Source organism: Bombina bombina, chromosome 6 (assembly GCF_027579735.1).
Source record: "Bombina bombina isolate aBomBom1 chromosome 6, aBomBom1.pri, whole genome shotgun sequence".
NCBI lineage: Eukaryota > Metazoa > Chordata > Amphibia > Anura > Bombinatoridae > Bombina > Bombina bombina.
In genome coordinates this window covers 399657759-399680338 of record NC_069504.1, presented here as the reverse complement: position 1 = coordinate 399680338, position 22580 = coordinate 399657759, and the positions used below count along the sequence as shown (strand labels likewise).

At 38.0% G+C, this 22580-nt stretch overlaps 1 protein-coding gene across 1 annotated transcript in view; it reads left to right on the top strand.

Annotated features, from left to right (window-relative positions):
- The window catches only part of STC2 (stanniocalcin 2), a 44228-nt gene extending 21958 nt beyond the window's left edge, over positions 1-22270 (top strand). Inside the window, exons 3-4 of the mRNA XM_053717140.1 lie at positions 4190-4401; positions 18009-22270. Coding sequence (XP_053573115.1) covers positions 4190-4401; positions 18009-18408 — 612 coding nt within the window. The 3' untranslated portion in view covers positions 18409-22270. The remainder of the gene's footprint in view (positions 1-4189; positions 4402-18008) is intronic.
- Positions 22271-22580: the final 310 nt, after the last annotated feature.

Below are 22580 nucleotides of genomic sequence, written 5' to 3'. Positions count from 1 at the left end.
AGAATATGTTTGATCTTTGAAGAGTTTCAACATGTACCTAATGTATATCAGAATATCTGCCTGTTCTATAATGCTCAAATTATAAGATGTCAGATTTGATAGCGTTGATCAGCTATGGTAAGTTTATCAAGTGGAGCAACAGGGGGGGGTTATGCAGTATGTATTAAGTCTAGACCTAGGTAGTCACATTTGGAATGGCAGACAACACTCAATTTTGTTTTTCTTCGTCATAAAAAAAAATCCATCCTAACTCTGACCATCTATTATTGGTGCTTGTTCCTGATTGTGGGTGTACAAAAGACTGAAGGAATTAGAGAGAAAAAGGAGGCGAAGAAAGGAAGATGGGTAAGAACAAAATAGGTTTAGGTGAGCATAATATATAACTATGCCTTTGGCACAGTGGCATCTGTACAAATACCAACTCAATGCTATTTTCCTTTCAGCAGTTTGTACAAGCTTTAATTTGCTTTCCCCTCTAATCACATTTGATTATTAGGAGCTACACATACCCTCACACTGTTTTACACCAGTCCAAAGTTTGGTAAAAGGACCATTAAATACAGTAAAATTGCATAATTAACAAGTGCATATTAAAAGACAATGCAATATCACTTACTCTGAATTTCAAATATGCAGTAGACAAATTCATTTTTTAGAAAAGAAAAATGTATGGGTCCATAATACATTTTAGTATATATGGGAGTAGTGCTCTCTTCTTATGTGACAATGACAAGAAACTTGTAAAAACTGTCCAGATCTTATACACGCAGCCCCAGGGCAGTTGAGCCCTTCCATAGAAGACTGTAGTGCTTAATCCGTCACCATAGCATTTGCGGCTGTACTTCTCCGGAAGTTCCAGGCTCCTGTGTATTAGTGAATGCTCCTTCCAGAGTGCTCCACTCCCTCTGTGTGAGATGTCCATGTAATGCCGGTCACATGTGGCCTATCTCACAATAAGAGCAGGAGCTTAACCTGGTGATAGCGCCAAACCGCACAAACAAGCAATAGACACAGGGCGCTAATATAAAATATAACTTTTATTCGCACAAATAGTGACAAGTAACACTGAGAGAGACTGCAAGAAGTCACCACAGTAAAACAGCTAACCTGTTTCAGCCGTAGCTGTATGCATAGCTGACTGATTAAAATCACTATACTGTATTTAAAACACCCATAGTCACCTGATTGGTTAAAGCTGGGTGACGTGCCTGGGTCACAACCCAAACTAACTTGTTCTTATACACAACAATGTAATTAACCGCTCATAGTAAGGAGTAAGATTACTGCTTGTTACATTGTAAACATAAGTGGAATAAATAAATACATAGGGGCCGATTCATCAAGCTCCGTATGGAGCTTGATGCAGCTGTTTCCAAAACAGGAGTTAAGAAGCAGCGGTCTTAAAGGGACATTATACACTAGATTTTTCTTTGCATACATGTTTTGTAGATGATCCATTTATGTAGCCCATACAGTTTTTTTTGTTTTCTTAAATGTATAATTTTGCTTATTTTTAAAAATCATTGCTCTGATTTTCAGAATCCTAACCAAGCCCTAAAGTTTTAGGAGAATACCGACGTATACCTACTCAAGCTTGCTCCTGTTTGTGTAAAGGGTCTTTTCATATGCAAAGGAAGGGGGAGGGGGGAGTGTCTGATCTTTCCCATTTGCAGTGGGTGTTCCAGCTACCTTTTTAACAGAGCTAAACTGGGAGCATCTAAGTAAGTTTTTAAACTGTTTTATACTGGATTTTTATATCTGTATCTGTGTAAATTATTGTTTATAGAAGTGTCTATTACATGCAGTTATATGAAAATCGATGTATACCGTCCCTTTAAGACCTCTGCTCCTTAACTCATCCACCACTTCTGAGGCGGTGGACAGCAATCCGCTCGATCACTTACAATCGGGTTGATTGACACTCCCTGCTCATGTCCGCTCGCACTTTCATAAATCGGCCCTATAGTTATAATTCACATTATTATGAGGTTATAGTAGTGGGTGAGATAATATCTCAAAACAAGATAAAAAAGACAATACAGTGTTAAAGATAAGTGTCAAAATACAAACCCAGAAGCCAAAAATGTTAACGAACCAATCACATGTACAAAAAGCAACTCCATTTAAAAAAAAATAAGCATATGTATAGATTTGAAAAGAGACACCCAAAATCACAAGGACACAGGGTAGAAGACAAACTCCAAATGTTTCCCCATACACAGGCCCCCTGTATTATGTGACAGCCATCAGCCAATTACAGACTAGTATATGTATACACGGTGGACTTGTGCACATGCTCAGTAGTAGCTAGTGCCTCAGAAAGTGTGCATAAAGAAGACTGCAACATTTGATAATAGAAGTAAATTGGATAGTCTCCTAAAGGGACAGTTTTCTCCAGAATTGTTATTGTTTTAAAATCTGTGCTGACTCCTAGGTAACTCCACAGGAGTGAACACAATGTTATCTATATGGCACACATAAAGCCTGCGCTGTTTATCTGTAAAAAAATCTCAAATGCACTGAGGTAAGAGGCGGCCTTCAATGGCTTAAAAATTAGCATATGAACCTACATAGGTTTAGCTTTAACAAAGAATACTAACGCCTAGATTTAGAGTTCTGCGTTAGCCGTCAAAACCAGCGTTAGGGGGTCCTAACGCTGGTTTTGGCCTACCGCTGGTATTTAGAGTCTTGTAGGTACGTGTGTGAACAAAGCAAATTTGATGATCAATGTAAATTGTAAAGTTGTTTAAAATGATGTGCAATATCTGAATCATGAAAGTTTACTTTTGACTAGACTGTCCATTTTAAATCTGCATGCTCTATCTAGCTTCATTTTGACTTTAGTGCCCCTTAAAGGGGACAGTATACACCAATTTTCATATAACTTCATGTAAATAAACACGACTATAAAGAATAATATACACAGATACTGATCTAAAAATCCAGTATTAAACCTTTTAAAAACTTACTTAGAAGCTCCCAGTTTAGTACTGTTGATTAGTTAGTCTGGGACACCCACTGAAAGTGTCTGGGTAAACAAAAAGAGCAAACACATCCCACCTCCTCTCTTCCCTGCATATGAAAAGACAGATAATACAAACAGGAGTCTTTTAACACGTGTATACATCTAGCACTGTGGGGCTTGGTTAGGAATCTGAAAATCAGCACAAGGTTCTTAAAAAATAAGCAAAACTATACATTTTTATAAAAACACTACCAGATGGGCTATATAAATGGATCATCTACAAAACATTTATGCAAAGAAAAATCTAGTGTACAATGTCCCCTTTAATCAGTGTCCTAACGTAGAAAAATATTGAAAGTAGATTCATCAGTTCTTGAAAATCCTTTGTGACACTCAGCAATGTCTAACCTTGATGCCTAATCATCTCAGTCTAATAAACATTTAGTGGTATGCAAATAAATTATCTCACTCCAGGTAGTAGCATGACCGAAAAATTAGCTTATCAGCCCTATGTATAACAAGACTATCTGATTTATGATTGGATAATCATCATAGTTAAAGGACCAATGAATGCAGTAGAATTAGATAATTACCAAGTACATCATAAAAAGACAATGCAATAGCACCTACTCTGAATTTCAAAAAGGCATGAGATTATTTTTCTGCCAAATTTATTTTTTCTCATTTTTTCCGGCCCCCCTTTATCATGTGACAGTCATCAGCCAATCACAGACTAGTATACGTATACCCTGTGAACTTGTGCACATGCCTAGTAGAATCTTGTTCCAGAGAAAGTGTATTAAAATTTGATAATGGAAGTAAATTGTAAAGTGTCTTAAAACTGCATGATCTTTCTGAATTATAAAAGTTTATTTTGCCGAGTGTCCCTTTTTAATAATTTTACTTTAGTTATACTACAACATATGATGTTGTTATTTCAGTTAAAGGACATAAATGCTGAAACACGAAAAGTATTCTAGTGCAACAGTTTGTAATCCATATGTGTGTGTGTTTAATTTCACAGGCCATTTGTGTGATTTAACGATAATGACACCTTGATTACATTTTCTGCTCAGATTGTCTTTACTGATATATATATATTTATATATATATATATATTTATATTTATTTACTGAGCTTCAATTGACTTCCTATTTATATTTAAGTGATCTATTAATAGCGACGATCTATAGTGTCACTCATTCCTTCACATTTGCTTTTTAGGGAAAGTCATTTATAAAAGATGCTCTGAAATGCAAAGCCCATGGATTGAGACACAAATTCAGCTGTATCAGCCGTAAGTGCCCTGCTATTAAAGACATGGTGTATCAGCTCCAGAAGGAATGTTATGCAAAGCACGACCTCTGCTCCGCTGCCAAAGAAAATGTCCAAGTGATTGTAGAGATGATTCACTTCAAAGATCTCCTGTTACATAAGTAAGTGATGATGGTCGGAGTTGTGGTTTTGCCAGGGGCTTTTCTTGGTCATTCCTACTGGAATTTCTTGTGATAAAAGATTTCTCATCTAGTGGTAATGGAAGGTCACTTAGAACACAGCCGTTGCACGGGGACAAGAAGGCATGTTCTGTTCAAAGACACCCTCATAAATTTACATAGGATACTGGGATTGTTTTGCTTAGCATCAACATAATGCTGCATATATATATATATATATGACCCCATATCATTTTTGCTAATAAGAACCAACAAATACTTTTAAGTATATTTGAAATATGAGGAACTCAAGTTTGGCCTATTCAGCTCTCTAATGTACTTCCAAAATATTATTGCCTCACAAAAGTATGCGCTTGTCCCTTGCTTTGTAGTACTCTATGTATGTGGTTACATTTACATATTGGGGCATATTTATCAAGCTCCGTATGGAGCCTGCAGGCTCGCCAGAAACAGCAGTTATGAAGCAGCGGTCACAAAGACCGCTGCTCCATAACCTGTCCACCTGCTCTGAGCAGGCGGACAGACATCGCCGGAAATCAACCCGATCAGGTTGATTGAAACCCCCCCGCTGGCGGCCTATTGGCCGCGAGTCTGCAGGGGGTGGCGTTGCACCAGCAGCTCTTGTGAGCTGCTGGTGCAATGCTGAATACGGCGAACGTATTGCTCGCCGTATTCAGCGAGGTCTGTCGGACCTGATCCGCACTGTCGGATCAGGTCCAACAGACCTTGATAAATATGGGCCATTGTGTATTCCTTCTGTCAGAGGTGTAGTTTCAATAAAGCACCTCTATATTATTCTGTAAAGCAAATATAGCCAACTGGTGGCCCTCTGCTCTAGTGTTTGCGGTCCTTACAAAAAGTCAGAGCTAAGAAATTGTGCCAGAGTTTTCGTGGCCCCAGCGGATCTATTAATCAGATAGTTTTTAGCTCTATAGGGAAATTAATGACCGCCACAAAATCGGCTGTATTTCACCTCCCTATAGCGCTGCAAATACAAACACTGCTTTGACGTGCTCGTGCACAATTTCCCCATAGACATCAATGGGGAAAGTCGGCTAAAAAAAGCCTAACACCTGCGATCGTGGAAACAAAGCTCTGTAACGCAGCCCCATTGATGTCTATGAGGAAAGAAAAAGTTATGTTTAAACCTAACATAAAAAACGCATCTAAACACCAGTAATCTGCTGCCCCTAACATCGCCGCCACCTACATTAGTTATTAACCCCTAATCTGCCGCCCCCTGATATTTCTGTCACCTACATAATGTTATTAACCCCTAATCTGCCACCCTTAATATCGCCGCCATCTACAGTACAGTTATTAATCCCTAATCTGCTGGTCCGAACATCGCCACCACCTACGTACACTTTTTAGCCCCTAATCTGCCACCCCCAATGTCGACACCACTATACTAAAGTTATTAACCCCTAAACCTCTGGCCTCCCACATCACTAACACTACATAAATATATTAACCCCTAACCCTAACGTAACCCTGAAACTAACCCTAACACCCCCTAACTTAAATATAATTAAAATAAATCTAAATAAAACTTACAATTATTACCTAAATAACCTATTTAAAACTAAATACAAACTTGCCTGTGAAATAAAACCTAAGCTAGCTACAATGTAACTATTAGTTATTTTGTAGCTAGCTTAGGTTTTATTTCACAGGCAAGTTTGTATTTATTTTAACTAGGTAGACTAGTTAGTAAATAGTTATCAACTATTTACTAACTACCTAGTTAAAATAAATACAAAGTTACCTGTAAAATAAAACCTAACCTGCCTTACACTAAAAACTAACATTACAATAAAATAAAAAAATTAAATTAATCAAAAACAATTATCTAAATTACAAAACAAAATAAACACTAAATTACACAAAATAAAAAAACAAAATTATCTAAAATAAAAATGAATTACTCCTAATCTAATAGCCCTATCAAAATAACAAAGCCCCCCCAAAATAAAAAACCCTAGCCTACACTAAACTGCCAATAGCCCTTAAAAGGGAATTTTGCCGGGCATTGCCCCCAAGAAATCAGCTCTTTTACCTGTAAAAAAAATACAAACAACCCCCCCAACAGTACAACCCACCACCCACACAACCACCCCCCCCCCCCCCAAATAAAAACCTATCTAAATAAACCTAAGCTAACCATTACCCTAAAAAAGGGCATTTGGATGGGCATTGCCAACACTAACCCCGATGATCCACTTACAGTTTTCGAAGACCAGACATCCATCCTCATTTAAGCGGGCAGAAGTCTTCATCCAAGCGGGCAGAAGTCTTCATCCAGACGGCATCTTTTATCTTCATCCATCCGGCGCAGAGCAGGTCCATCTTCAAGACATCCGGCGCGGAGCATCCTCTTCTTCCGATGGTCGCTGTAGAATGAAGTTTCCCTTTAAGTGATGTCGTCCAAGGTGGCGTCCCTTACATTCCGATTGGCTGATAGAATTCTATCAGCCAATAGGAATTAAAGGTGAAAAAAACCTATTGGATGTTGCAATCAGCCAATAGGATTGAGCTTTCATCCCATTGGCTGATCCAATCAGCCAATAGGATTGAGCTTGCATTCTATTGGCTATTACAATTAGCCAATAGAATGTGAGCTCAATCCTATTGGCTGATCCAATCAGCCAATAGAATCAAAGCTCAATCCTATTGGCTGATTGCAACAGCCAATATCATTCTTTCACCTTTGATTCCTATTGACTGAATTCTATCAGCCAATCAGAATGTTAGGGACGCCATCTTGGATGACATCACTTAAAGGGAACTTGATTTTACAGCAATGATCGGCAGAAGAGGATGCTCTGCACCGGATGTCTTGAAGGTGGACCCGCTCCGCGCCGGATAGATGAAGATAGAAGATGCCGCTTGGATGAAGACTTCTGCCCGCTTGGATGAAGACTTCTGCCGTCTGGATGTGGATGGATGTCCGGTCTTCGAAAACTGTAGGTGGATCCTCGGGGGTTAGTGTTAGTTTTTTTTAAAAGGTTTATTGGGTGGGTTTTATTCTTAGAGTAGGGGTTTTGGCAATGTAAAAGAGCTAAATGCCCTTTTAAGGGCAATGCCCATCCAAATGCCCTTTTCAGGGCAATGGTTCGCTTAGGTTTATTTAGATAGGTTTTTATTTGGGGGATTTGGTTGTGCGGGTGGTGGATTTTACTGTTGGGGGGTGTTTGTATTTTTTTTTTTTTTTTACAGGTAAAAGTGCTGATTTCTTTGGGGCAATGCCCCACAAAAGGCTATTTTAACTGCTATTGGCAGTTTAAAGTGGCGGCGATGTCCGAAGCGGCAGATTAGGGGTTAATAATTTTATTTTAGTGTTTGCGATGTGGGAGAGCCTCGGTTTAGGGGTTAATAGGTAGTTTATGGGTGTTAGTGTACTTTTTTAACACTTTAGTTATGAGTTTTATGCTACAGTTTTGTAACGTAAAACTCATACCTACTGACTTTAGATGGCGGTACGGATCTTGTTTTTATAGAGTGTACCGCTCACTTTTTTGCCTCCCAGGCAAACTTACAATACCGGTGCTATGGAAGTCACATTGAAAAAGGACTTTTTTAAAAGTGCGGTACTGACGTTGCGTGACGGCCAAAAAGGTGTGCGGTACACCTATACCTGCAAGACTTGTAATAACGGCGTTAGGGAAAAAGCATCGTTATGAGGCATAACGATGCTTTTTCACTCATAACGCAAAACTCGTAATCTATCTGAATGTGTGCTTTGGGGACTTTCTTGTTGACAGATGGTAGAAGGACATAGATACTGGAGATTTTCTTTTATCTCTTATCTAACCAACCCTTGGGATATATTAAAGGGATATGAAACCCAAAAAATGTCTTTCATGATAAAGATATAACATGCGATTTTAAACAACTTTCTAATTGACTTGTATTATCTATTTTTCTTTGTTCTCTTGGTATCTTGTTTTGAAAAGCAGAGATGTTTGCTTAGGAGCTGGGTGATTTATAGAGCACTATTTGGCAGCAGTTTTGCAAGAATGTTTTCCATTTGCAAGAGCACTAGGTGGCAGCACTATTTCCTGCCTTGGAGTGCTCCAGATGCCTACCTAGGTATCTCTTCAACACAGAATATCATGGGAGTGAAGCAAATTTGATAATAGAAGTAAATTGGAAACGTTTTTTTAAATGGTATGTTCTGTCTGAATGACAAAATAAAATTGTTGGGTTTATATCTCTTTAATTAACTGCACAAAATCAGTGAAGCTCATAGAAATGACCAAAGATAGTTAGACAGAGCAGCTCTGTTATATACTGAATATGTGTTAGTTTTGTATTGTTAAAGGGACAGTCTAAACCAGAATTGTTATTGTTTTAAATGATAGATAATCCCTTTATTACCCATTCCCTAGTTTTGCATAACCAACACAGTTATAATAATATACCTTTTCTCTCTAATTATCTTGTATTATCTATTATCTTCAAACTGCCCCCTTATTTCTGTTCTTTTGACAGACATGCATTTTAGCCAATCAGTGTTGGCTCTCTGGAACTTCACGTGCATGAGCACATAAACACATAAACTAACACCCTCTAGTGGTGTAAAACTGTCAAAATGCCCTGAGCTAAGAGGCGGCCTTCAAGGTCTTAGAAATTAGCATATGAACCTCCTAGATTTAGCTTTCAACTAAGAATACCAAGAGAACAAAGCAAAATTGGTGATAAAAGTAAATTGTAAAATTGTTTTAAATGACATGCCCTATCTGAATCATGAAAGTTTTTTTTTGGACTAGACTGTCCCTTTAAACAACACAATAATATCTATATAGATAAACCAAAATGAATAACAAAAATATGCCTGTTGATTATTTTCTCATAAACATTAATTGCTAGTAAAGCAGCTAGTTGTTTATCTTCATGACAATGATTATTGAAAGGGACATTAAACACAAAATTACATTTTACATAAAATGTCTAATTAAACATAGCAAAAAATCAATGCTTAGTTTATTTGGTCTCTCTGATTTAATTTATATTATCAGATTGCACTTTCTCTTGTTAAGTGTATCCAGTCCACGGATCATCCATTACTTGTGGGATATTCTCCTTCCCAACAGGAAGTTGCAAGAGGATCACCCACAGCAGAGCTGCTATATAGCTCCTCCCCTCACTGCCATATCCAGTCATTCTCTTGCAACTCTCAACAAATATGGACGTAGTAAGAGGAGAGTGGTGTATTATAGTTAGTTTTTTAACTTCAATCAAAAGTTTGTTATTTTTAAATGGTACCGGAGTGTACTGTTTCATCTCAGGCAGCATTAGAAGAAGAATCTGCCTGTGATTTCTATGATCTTAGCAGAAGTAACTAAGATCCACTGCCGTTCTCACATATTCTGAGGAGTGAGGTAACTTCAGAGGGGGAATGGCGTGCAGGTTTTCCTGCAATAAGGTATGTGCAGTTAATATATTTCTAGGGATGGAATTTGCTAGAAAAATGCTGCTGATACCGGATTAATGTAAGTTAAGCCTTAAATGCAGTGATAGCGACTGGTATCAGGCTTATTAACAGAGATACATACTCTTATAAAAGTGTAATATAAAACGTTTGCTGGCATGTTAATCGTTTTTATATATGTTTGGTGACAAAACTTATTGGGGCCTAGTTTTTTCCACATGGCTGGCTTGATTTTTGCCTGAAGCTTTCCACTGTTGCAATATGAGTGGGAAGGGCCTATTTTAGTGCTTTTCTGTGCAGCTAAAAATACTGACAGAGACATTCAGCTTCCCTCTGCATGATACAGGACATCTCTGAAGGGCTCAAAAGGCTTCAAAGTCGTGTTTGAGGAGGGTAACAATCACAGTAGACTGTGGCAGTTGTTGTCACTGTGTTTAAAAAACGTTTTTGTCATTTATTATTCTGTTTTTGTTATTAAGGGGTTAATAATCCATTTGCAAGTGGGTGCAATGCTCTGCTGACTTGTTACATACACTGTAAACATTTTGTTAGTGTAACTGCCTTTTTTCACTGTTATTTCAAATTTTGTCAAAATTTGTTTCTCTTAAAGGCACAGTAACGTTTTTTATATTGCTTGTTAACTTGCTTTAAAGTGTTTTCCAAGCTTGCTAGTCTCATTGCTAGTCTGTACAAACATGTCTGAAACAGAGGATACTTGTTCATTATGTTTAAAAGCCATGGTGGAGCCCCATAGGAGAATGTGTACTAAATGTATTGATTTCACCTTAAACAGTAAAGATCAGTCTTTATCTATAAAAGAATTGTCACCGGAGGGGTCTGTCGAGGGGGAAGTTATGCCTGCCTAACTCTCCCCACATGTCGGACCCTTCGCCTCTCGCTCAAGGGACGCACGCTAATATGGCGCCAAGTACATCAGGGACGCCCATAGCGATTACTTTGCAGGACATGGCTGCAATCATGAATAATACCCTGTCAGAGGTATTATCCAGATTGCCTGAATTGAGAGGCAAGCGCGATAGCTCTGGGGTTAGACGAGATACAGAGCGCGTAGATGCTGTAAGAGCCATGTCTGATACTGCGTCACAATATGCAGAACCTGAGGACGGAGAGCTTCAGTCTGTGGGTGACGTCTCTGAATTGGGGAGACCTGATTCAGAGATTTCTAATTTTAAATTCAAGCTTGAGAACCTCCGTGTATTGCTTGGGGAGGTATTCGCTGCTCTGAATGACTGTGACACAATTGCAGTGCCAGACAAATTGTGTAGGCTGGATAAATACTATGCAGTGCCGGTGAGTACTGATGTTTTTCCAATACCTAAAAGGCTTACAGAAATTATTAGTAAGGAGTGGGATAGGCCCGGTGTGCCCTTTTCCCCACCTCTATATTTAGAAAAATGTTTCCAATAGATGCCACTACACGGGACTTATAGCAGACTGTCCCTAAGGTGGAGGGAACAGTTTCTACTTTAGCAAAGCGTACCACTATCCCGGTTGAGGACAGTTGTGCTTTTTCAGATCCAATGGATAAAAAATTAGAGGGTTACCTTAAGAAAATGTTTATTCAACAAGGTTTTATTTTACAGCCCCTTGCATGCATTGCGCTTGTCACTGCTGCGGCGGCATTCTGGTTTGAGGCCCTGGAAGAGGCCATCCATACAGCTCCATTGACTGAAATTGTTGACAAGCTTAGAACTCTTAAGCTAGCTAACTCATTTGTTTCTGATGCCATTGTTCATTTGACTAAACTAACGGCTAAGAATTCCGGATTCGCCATCCAGGCGCGTAGGGCGCTATGGCTCAAATCCTGGTCAGCTGATGTGACTTCAAAGTCTAAATTACTCAGCATTCCTTTCAAGGGGCAGACCTTATTCGGGCCTGGTTTGAAAGAAATTATTGCTGACATTACTGGAGGTAAGGGTCATACCCTTCCTCAGGACAGGGCCAAATCAAAGGCCAAACAGTCTAATTTTCGTGCCTTTCGAAATTTCAAGGCAGGTGCAGCATCAACTTCCTCTGCTTCTTAACAAGAGGGTACTTTTGCTCAATCCAAGCAGGCCTGGAAACCTAACCAGTCCTGGAACAAGGGCAAGCAGGCCAGAAAGCCTGCTGCTGCCTCTAAGACAGCATGAAGGAGCGGCCCCCTATTTGACAATGGATCTAGTAGGGGGCAGACTCTCTCTCTTTGCCCAGGCGTGGGCAAGAGATGTTCAGGATCCCTGGGCGTTGGAGATCATATCTCAGGGATATCTTCTGGACTTCAAAGTTTCTCCTCCACAAGGGAGATTTCACCTTTCAAGATTATCTGCAAACCAGATAAAAGAAGAGGCATTCCTAAGCTGCGTACAAGATCTCCTTGTAATGGGAGTGATCCATCCAGTTCCGCGGACGGAACAAGGACAGGGGTTTTATTCAAATCTGTTTGTGGTTCCCAAAAAAGAGGGAACATTCAGACCAATTTTGGATTTAAAGATCCTAAACAAATTCCTCAGAGTTCCGTCATTCAAGATGGAAACTATTCAAACCATTTTACCCATGATCCAAGAGGGTCAGTACATGACCACAGTGGACTTAAAGGATGCCTACCTTCACATTCCGATTCACAAGAATCATCATTAGTTCCTGAGGTTTGCCTTTCTAGACAGGCATTACCAATTTGTAGCTCTTCCATTCGGGTTGGCTACAGCCCCAAGAATTTTTACAAAGGTTCTGGGCTCACTTCTGGCGGTCCTAAGACTGCGAGGCATAGCGGTGGCTCCTTACCTGGACGATATCCTGATACAGGCGTCAAGCTTTCAAATTGCCAAATCTCATACAGAGATAGTTCTGGCATTCCTGAGGTCGCATGGGTGGAAAGTGAACGAAGAAAAGAGTTCTCTATTTCCTCTCACAAGGGTTTCCTTCCTAGGGACTCTAATAGATTCTGTAGAAATGAAAATTTACCTGACGGAGTCCAGGTTATCAAAACTTCTAAATGCTTGCCGTGTTCTTCACTCCATTCTGCGCCCCACGGTGGCTCAGTGCTTGGAAGTAATCGGCTTAATGGTAGCGGCGATGGACATAGTGCCATTCGCGCGCCTGCATCTCAGACCACTGCAATTATGCATGCTAAGTCAGTGGAATGGGGATTACACAGATTTGTCCCCTCTACTAAATCTGGATCAGGAAACCAGAGATTCTCTTCTCTGGTGGTTATCTTTTGCCCATCTGTCCAAGGGTATGACCTTTCGCAGACCAGATTGGACAATTGTAACAACAGATGCCAGCCTTCTAGGTTGGGGTGCAGTCTGGAACTCCCTGAAGGCTCAGGGTTCATGGACTCAGGAGGAGAAACTCCTCCCAATAAATATTCTGGAGTTAAGAGCAATATTCAATGCTCTTCTGGCTTGGCCTCAGCTAGCAACACTGAGGTTCATCAGATTTCAGTCGGACAACATCACGACTGTGGCTTACATCAACCATCAAGGGGGAACCAGGAGTTCCCTAGCGATGTCAGAAGTCTCCAAGATAATTCGCTGGGCAGAGACTCACTCTTGCCACCTGTCAGCGATCCATATCCTAGGTGTAGAGAACTGGGAGGCGGATTTTCTAAGTCATCAGACTTTTCATCCGGGGGAATGGGAACTCCATCCGGAGGTGTTTGCTCAATTGGTTCTCTGTTGGGACAAACCAGAATTGGATCTCATGGCGTCTCGCCAGAACGCCAAGCTTCCTTGTTACGGATCCAGGTCCAGGGACCCAGAAGCGGCACTGATAGATGCTCTAGCAGCGCCTTGGTTCTTCAACCTGGCTTATGTGTTTCCACCGTTTCCTCTGCTCCCTCGTCTGATTGCCAAAATCAAACAGGAAAGAGCATCGGTGATATTGATAGCGCCTGCGTGGACATGTCATCCTTTCCACCATGGACTCTGCCTCTGAGACAAGACCTTCTAATACAAGGTCCTTTCAATCATCCGAATCTACTTTCTCTGAGACTGACTGCATGGAGATTGAACGCTTGATCCTATCAAAGCGTGGCTTCTCCGAGTCAGTAATTGATACCTTAATACAGGCACGAAAGCCTGTCACCAGGAAAATTTACCACAAGATATGGCGTAAATATCTTCATTGGTGTGAATCCAAGAATTACTCATGGAGTAGGGTTAGGATTCCTAGGATATTGTCCTTCCTCCAAGAGGGTTTGGACAAAGGATTATCAGCTAGTTCTTTAAAGGGAAAGATTTCTGCTCTGTCTATTCTTTTACACAAGCGTCTGGCAGAAGTTCCAGACGTTCAGGCATTTTGTCAGGCTTTAGTTAGAATTAAGCCTGTGTTTAAACCTGTTGCTCCTCCATGGAGCTTAAACTTGGTTCTTAAAGTTCTTCAAGGGGTTCCGTTTGAACCCCTTCATTCTATTGATATCAAACTTCTTTCATGGAAAGTTCTTTTTCTGATGGCTATTTCCTCGGCTCGAAGAGTCTCTGAGTTATCTGCCTTACATTGTGATTCTCCTTATCTGATCTTTCATTCAGATAAAGTTGTTCTGCGTACAAAACCTGGGTTTTTACCTAAGGTGGTTTCTAACAAGAATATCAATCAAGAGATTGTTGTTCCATCATTATGTCCTAATCCTTCTTCAAAGCAGGAACGTCTTTTGCATAATCTAGACGTAGTCCGTGCCTTGAAGTTTTACTTACAGGCTACTAAAGATTTTCGCCAAACATCTAACCTGTTTGTTGTTTACTCTGGACAGAGGAGAGGTCAGAAGGCCTCGGCAACCTCTCTTTCTTTTTGGCTTCGGAGTATAATCCGTTTAGCCTATGAGACTGCTGGACAGCAGCCTCCTGAAAGGATTACAGCTCATTCTACTAGAGCTGTGGCTTCCACCTGGGCCTTTAAAAATGAGGCCTCTGTTGAACAGATTTGCAAGGCTGCAACTTGGTCTTCCCTTCATACTTTTTCCAAATTTTACAAATTTGATACTTTTGCTTCTTTGGAGGCTGTTTTTGGGAGAAAGGTTCTACAGGCAGTGGTCCCTTCCGTTTAAGTTCCTGCCTTGTCCCTCCCATCATCCGTGTACTTTAGCTTTGGTATTGGTATCCCACAAGTAATGGATGATCCGTGGACTGGGTACACTTAACAAGAGAAAACATAATTTATGCTTACCTAATAAATTTATTTCTCTTGTAGTGTATCCAGTCCACGGCCCGCCCTGTCGTTTTCAGGCAGGTCTAAATTTTAATTAAACTACAGTCACCACTGCACTCTATGGTTTCTCCTTTCTCGGCTTGTTTCGGTCGAATGACTGGATATGGCAGTGAGGGGAGGAGCTATATAGCAGCTCTGCTGTGGGTGATCCTCTTGCAACTTCCTGTTGGGAAGGAGAATATCCCACAAGTAATGGATGATCCGTGGACTGGATACACTACAAGAGAAATAAATTTATCAGGTAAGCATAAATTATGTTTTTATCCATTCTCACAGGGAGGCTGGAGTGCATACTTTATACTTACATATGCTGCAGTTTGCCTAACCATGCTGCATAGTGACTGCTCACATTAGGGCAAGTGGTAATTTACATCTGGCCTCTGACTGGACACAGCACCTTGCCACTTTAGCTAATAAAATTACTGTTGTAAATGCTTTTAAAACAATACATTTTGTAATCTAATATTTAGCTATACAGTGCTTAAAGGTCCATGATACCCACATTTTTTCTTTCATGATTTAGAAAGATAATGCATTTTTAAACATCTTTCTAATTTACTTCTATTATCTAATTTGTTTTATTCTCTTGATATTCTTTGCTGAAAAGCATATCTAGATATGCTCAGTAGCTACTGATTGGATGCTGCACATAGAAGCCTCATGTGATTGGTTCACCCATGTGCATTGCTTTTTCTTCAAATAAGGATATCTAAAAAATTAAGCAAAATAAATAATAGAAGTAAATTGTAATATTGTTTAAATTTGTATGTTCTATCTGAATCATGAAAGAAAGATTTTGGGTTTAGTGGCCCTTTAAATGGACAGTGAACTGTAAAATTGTCTACACATTAATGTGTATTCAATGACTTGTAATACCAGCTGCTGAGCTTAAAATGTATGAGTAATTGTTAGTTTGTTTATTTTTGTTCTTTGAAACCACAACCCATCAAATGGGTTGCTCTTGCGGGGAAATCAAATTTCCTTAGTGTATGACTTTCTGTACACATACATGCTTCTTTAGATTATATCTGTAAACCAAAGCCCAATACTTAGAACAATTGAAAGTTAATATTTTATTGCTTCTCTTTACTACCGCCTACTTTGAGTGTACTTTTTTTTCTCCTGGCTATGTTTATACAGGTTTTCTTTAACCTATACTTATTACCCAAATGTTTAAACACTTGAAAGTGATGCAGCATAGCTGTAAAAAGCTGACTAAAAAATATCACCTGAACATCTCTATGTAAAAAAGAAAGATATATTACCTCAAAAGTTCCTCAGTAGCCACCTCCCATTGTAAAGGATTTCTAAGCAGCATATTAGTGTGTCTGTCCTGGGACAGCTGAAAGGATGAGCCTCGTGAACTCTCATATTATTTCACCAATCAGGTAAAGGAAGCTTACTATGAAATCTCATGAGAGTTAAGTGAAATCTCATGAGATCACAGTAAGAGTTCATGACCTCAGCACTGCTGATGCTGATTGGCTGCTGTTCATTTCTTCATTATTATTTTTTTTTACCTGCAGCTGGGAGCAGTTGAAGTATAACTTTTTACACACAACTTACTCTGCTGAGCTGAAGAGATTGTGAGGTAAAATATCTTCCTTTTTTACATAGAGATGCTCAGGTGATATTTTCCTGTCAGCTTTTTACAGTTATACTGCATCAGTTTCAAGTGATTTAGCATATGAGTATTATGTCCCTTTAAGTATAGAAGCTTTCAGAATAGGTGGGGATACCACAGGAAAAATCAAATGCTGAGATCTTTTTGTACACAATTTAATACACTCCAGCAGATAAAATGGACCATTGGAAATAAATTAAAGAGGAGAAAATGTTTGGGTAAAGTGTCCCTTTAATTACTGATGTGCTTGCATTAAATAAATACGTACCTTTTAAAATTGTATTCTTTATCTATATCATGAAAGAAAAAAAAATTGGTTTCATGTCCCTTTTATCAATTTTCCAATTTTGTTCTATTTAATTTGCTTCATGGTCTTATCCTTTGTTGAAGAAGCAACAATGCACTGCTGGGAGCTAGCGTTGGGTGAGCCAATAAGATGAGGCATTTATGTGCAGCCACCAATCAGCAGCTCCTGCGCCTACCTAGGTTTTCTTTTCATCCTAGGATACCAAGAAAACAAAACAAATTAGATAATAGAAGTAAATTGGAAAGTTGTTTAAAATCACATGCTCTGAATTATGAAAGGGAAAAAATTGGGTTTCACGTCACCACTGTTTCCAATTTTATGTTTTGAAGTTATTTGTAAAAATGCATATGTAATTTACTACTGTATGTCCATGTGTAAATGCATTTCATCTACATGTCTGACTGGAGCATATTTAGTAAATCACAAGCACATTAATGACACTTGAATGTAAGCACAGCTAAATGCTGAGTATGTACATAAAACTGTGTTCTGCAATGATCATTTAAAAATCATCTCTTTTAGATGAAATTGAAAAAAACAAAAGGAAGGAATTCTTATCTGTTAGTGTGAAAAACCAATGAAATGTCTAATTGTTCTGTAAGATGTATTGTTCAGATGAGAAATACAAATGCATTATTTTTATATTTTTATTTTCTTTAAAACCTCTTGATCTTTATTATTCTATTTTTTTAAAATTTTTACATTAAAATAATTAGTGGTTGTATTAGACACACCCCTCCTTACTACTCTACTTAACTAACATTTTAGTTACAGAAAATATTAGATATAAAGTATCAACTAAAGGGTTGATCGCAAACCTTTAGAAAGATGTATCTAATGGTTTTCAACTGAAACCATTAAAGTCTATGGGGATTTTTTAGATACATTTTTCTAAACGATTGTGATCGGCCCCTAAGTGTTCCAATAATTGGGATAGTTGATGTTGCTATTATGTATTTGATTAAAGATATATTAAACCGTATATATATTTATACTGAATTGATATCTCTCTTTTCCAGGCCTTATGTTGATCTTGTAAACTTTCTTCTAACCTGTGGTGATGATGTGAAGGACGCAATTACGCGCAATGTGCAGGCCCAGTGTGCTCATCACTGGGGACGGCTGTGCTATATCCTTAGTGTTTGTACGTCTGCCATGCAAGGGGATGGTATTATGGTGGCAAGTGCAAGCCCTGTGAAAAAACAGGGGGAAACTGGCAAGTCCTCCCGAACTCATAGTGAGTCACCCTCTCAATCAGATGTTGAAAGTGGGAAGACCTCCAAAAATGAAAAGGAAAAAAACAGCAAAGCACACTCAAATGTTCATGTCCGTGCAAAGACTGGTTATCACCCTAAAACGTCTTATAGTGCTTCTGAGCTTTCTGATGAACCGGCTGGTTTATCAGATATTCGAAGGTGAAATTTAGCTGTCACCAGTTTACTGCGTCTTTCCAATGAGACAACTGTCATGATCTTTTTTTATGGACATTCCAAAGCATATACCATTCAAGAGGGCAATGCTTTGCCTACAATGCATTATACTGTAGGATTCAAAAGCTACTACACTTAAACTTCCTTTGGGCTGTATAAAACTGAGCCACTTATGACTACACCTTTTACTACATAACAGGAAAGAATTTAGAGAATGGTATAGGCCATTAAATATTAAAAAAAATGTGGCTCAGTTGAAAATAAAAAATCTCGTTAAGGCACCAAAGATGTTTGTTATAGTTCCTGAAAGTTAGATTATAATAATATTGACATCTATATTTTGTTGTGATGCTACAAAAAAAAGACCCATTATGATTTGAGTGCAATTAGATGCTGTTCTATAGAGATTCTAGGCGCAATTAAATGCTTTTCTATAGAGATTCCAGGTACAATTATATGCTCTTCTATAGAGATTCCAGGTACAATTAAATGCTCTTCTATAGAGATTCCAGGTACAATTAGATGCTGTTCTATAGAGATTCCAGATACAATTAGATGCTGTTCTATAGAGATTCTATGAACAATTAAATGCTATTCTATAGAGATTCCAGGTACAATTAGATGCTGTTCTATAGAGATTCCAGGTACAATTAAATGCTCTTCTATAGAGATTCCAGGTACAATTAGATGCTCTTCTATAGAGATTCCAGGTACAATTAGATGTTCTTCTATAAAGATTCTAGGTACAATTAGATGCTCTTCTATAGAGATTCTAGGTACAATTAGATGATCTTCTATAGAGATTCCAGTTACATTTAGATGCTCTTCTACAGAGATTCCAGATACAATTAGATGCTCTTCTATAGAGATTCCAGATACAATTAGATGCTCGTCTATAAAGATTCTAGGTACAATTAGATGTTCTTCTATAAAGATTCTAGGTACAATTAGATGCTCTTCTATAGAGATTCTAGGTACAATTAGATGCTCTTCTATAGAGATTCCAGTTACAATTAGATGCTCTTCTATTGAGATTCCAGGTACAATTAGATGCTCTTCTATAGAGATTCTAGGTACAATTAAATGCTCTTCTGTAGAGATTCTAGGTACAATTAGATGCTCTTCTGTAGAGATTCCAGGTACAATTAGATGCTCTTCTATAGAGATCGCAGGTACAATTAGATGCTCTTCTATAGAGATTCTAGGTACAATTAGATGATCTATAGAGATTCCAGGTACAATTAGATGCTCTTCTACAGAGATTCCAGGTACAATTAGACGCTCTTCTATAGAGATTCTAGGTACAGTTAGATGCTCTTCTATAGAGATTCCAGGTACAATTAGATGCTCTTCTACAGAGATTTCAGGTACAATTAGATGATCTTCTATATAGATTCTAGGTACAATTAGATGATCTTCTACAGAGATTCCAGGTATAATTAGATGCTCTTCTATAGAGATTCTAGGTACAATTAGATGCTCTTCTACAGAGATTTCAGGTACAATTAGATGATCTTCTATATAGATTCTAGGTACAATTAGATGCTCTTCTATAGAGATTGCAGGTACAATTGGATGTTCTTCTATAGAGATTCTAGGTACAATTAGATGCTCTTCTATAGAGATTCTAGGTACAATTAGATGCTCTTCTATAGAGATTCTAGGTACAATTAGATGTTCTTCTATAGAGATTCCAGGTACAATTTGATGCTCTTCTATAGAGATTCTAGGTACAATTAGATGCTCTTCTATAGAGATTCCAGGTACAATTAGATGTTCTTCTATAGAGATTCTAGGTACAATTAGATGATCTTCTACAGAGATTCCAGGTACAATTAGATGCTCTTCTATAGAGATTCCAGGTACAATTAGATGATCTTCTATAGAGATTCTAGGTACAATTAGATGATCTTCTATGGAGATTCTAGGTACAATTAGATGCTCTTCTATAGAGATTCCAGTTACAATTAGATGCTCTTCTATAGAGATTTCAGGTTCAATTAGATGCTCTTCTATAGAGATTCTAGGTACAATTAAATGCTCTTCTGTAGAGATTCTAGGTACAATTAGATGCTCTTCTATAGAGATTGCAGGTACAATTAGATGCTCTTCTATAGAGATTCCAGGTACAATTAGATGCTCTTCTATAGAGATTCTAGATACAATTAGATGCTCTTCGATAGAGATTCCAGGTACAATTAGATGCTCTTCTATAGAGATTGCAGGTACAATTAGATGCTCTTCTATAGAGATTCCAGGTACAATTAGATGCTCTTCTATAGAGATTTTAGGTACAATTAGATGCTCTTTTATAGAGATTCTAGGTACAATTATATGTTCTTCTATAGAGATTCCAGGTACAATTAGATGCTCTTCTACAGAGATTTCAGGTACAATTAGATGCTCTTCTATAGAGATTCCAGGTACAATTAGATGCTCTTCTATAGAGATTCTAGGTACAATTAGATGCTCTTCGATAGAGATTCCAGGTACAATTAGATGCTCTTCTATAGAGATTCTAAGTACAATTAGATGCTCTTCTATGGAGATTCCAGATACAATTAGATGCTCTTCTACAGAGATTCCAGATACAATTAGATGCTCTTCTACAGAGATTCCAGGTGCAATTCGATGCTCTTCTATAGAGATTCCAGATACAATTAGATGCTCTTCTATAGAGATTCCAGGTACAATTAGATGCTCTTCTACAGAGATTTAAGGTACAATTAGATGATCTTCTATAGAGATTCTAGGTACAATTTAGATGCTCTTCTATAGAGATTCTAGGTACAATTAGATGCTCTTCTATGGAGATTCCAGATACAATTAGATGCTCTTCTATAGAGATTCTATTTACAATTAGATGCTCTTCTACAGAGATTTCAGGTACAATTAGATGATCTATAGAGATTCCAGGTACAATTAGATGCTCTTCTACAGAGATTTCAGGTACAATTAGATGCTCTTCTATAGAGATACCAGGTACACCTTTGGTGCATGAATTGCAGGTATATAAAGTTTAAAAAACTGGGAATACTTTGATATCCTCTCTGTTAGACTCAGTGCTGATTATACAAAAAAAATAGTAGTATTGTACAGTAAACAAATAACCCCAAAAAGAAATTTAAATACTTTGTATAGTATCCAATACCTCCTTCTTTGTCATGTTCAAGAACACAAACAAAATGCTGCGCAAAGGGAAAATGGAGAATGTTTCTGTATCAGTATGAATCCGAGGAAAGCATTGAATGTCTTGTTCAACAGATCACCTCAGCATGCATTATAAATGTCTATATATACATGTATAGGTTAATTAGTCTATTATATACCAAATGTGTTGATATAATGAATACTGCTGCCATTGTGTGCGTGAGTTTATACATGGGTTTGTGTGTGTGTGTACAGAATACGTACGTATATACAATGTGAGAAAGTTCAGGGTTTGTATGAATTTAATGTTTTGTATTTGTTTACATGTATATCTACTGTTTCAGATGTTACTGTTAGTGTATATATTTAATGCCTATATTTATTGTATTGTCTTCCTTAAACACACGTTTATAAATTTCTGTACACAAAAACATTGATATTCTGATAACATGTAAGCACATATAACTATTTTTTTATTATTATACATTTGTACAAACACATATACAGACACTTTGTTGCTGGCTCAGCTAATTTAAATGTACATCTCCCTACTCTCTGTTGTACATATTTTAAGCCACTAGTACATTTTGTTACGCAACTTTAATATAATTTTATATAATTCTATAATGTTATTGACATCATATCACATTATTTATTGCTAGAATTATTTTATTATTAATAAACATGTCATGTTTAATCTGGATATGTGTACTGCTTAATCATTAAAGTGCCATAAAACATTTTGAGTTATGTGCATATTATAAAAGGGTCAACTGAGGTAAAACAGTATGTGGAAAAAAAAGCTTAAGTATTTTTTATAAAATTTCCAAAAATCTGCAAAATTACTTACACTTTAGTGTTGCCAAGTGTAGCCTGCTCCACCCCCCCCCCCTTATCAGTATCCTACTCCAAATCTTGTGGTATCATTTAACAAAGGGGTCAATTTATCAAAGGCTTTGCAAGCCTTTCGACCCCCTACAACTGCAGGTTCTCATAAGAGAACCTGCAGTC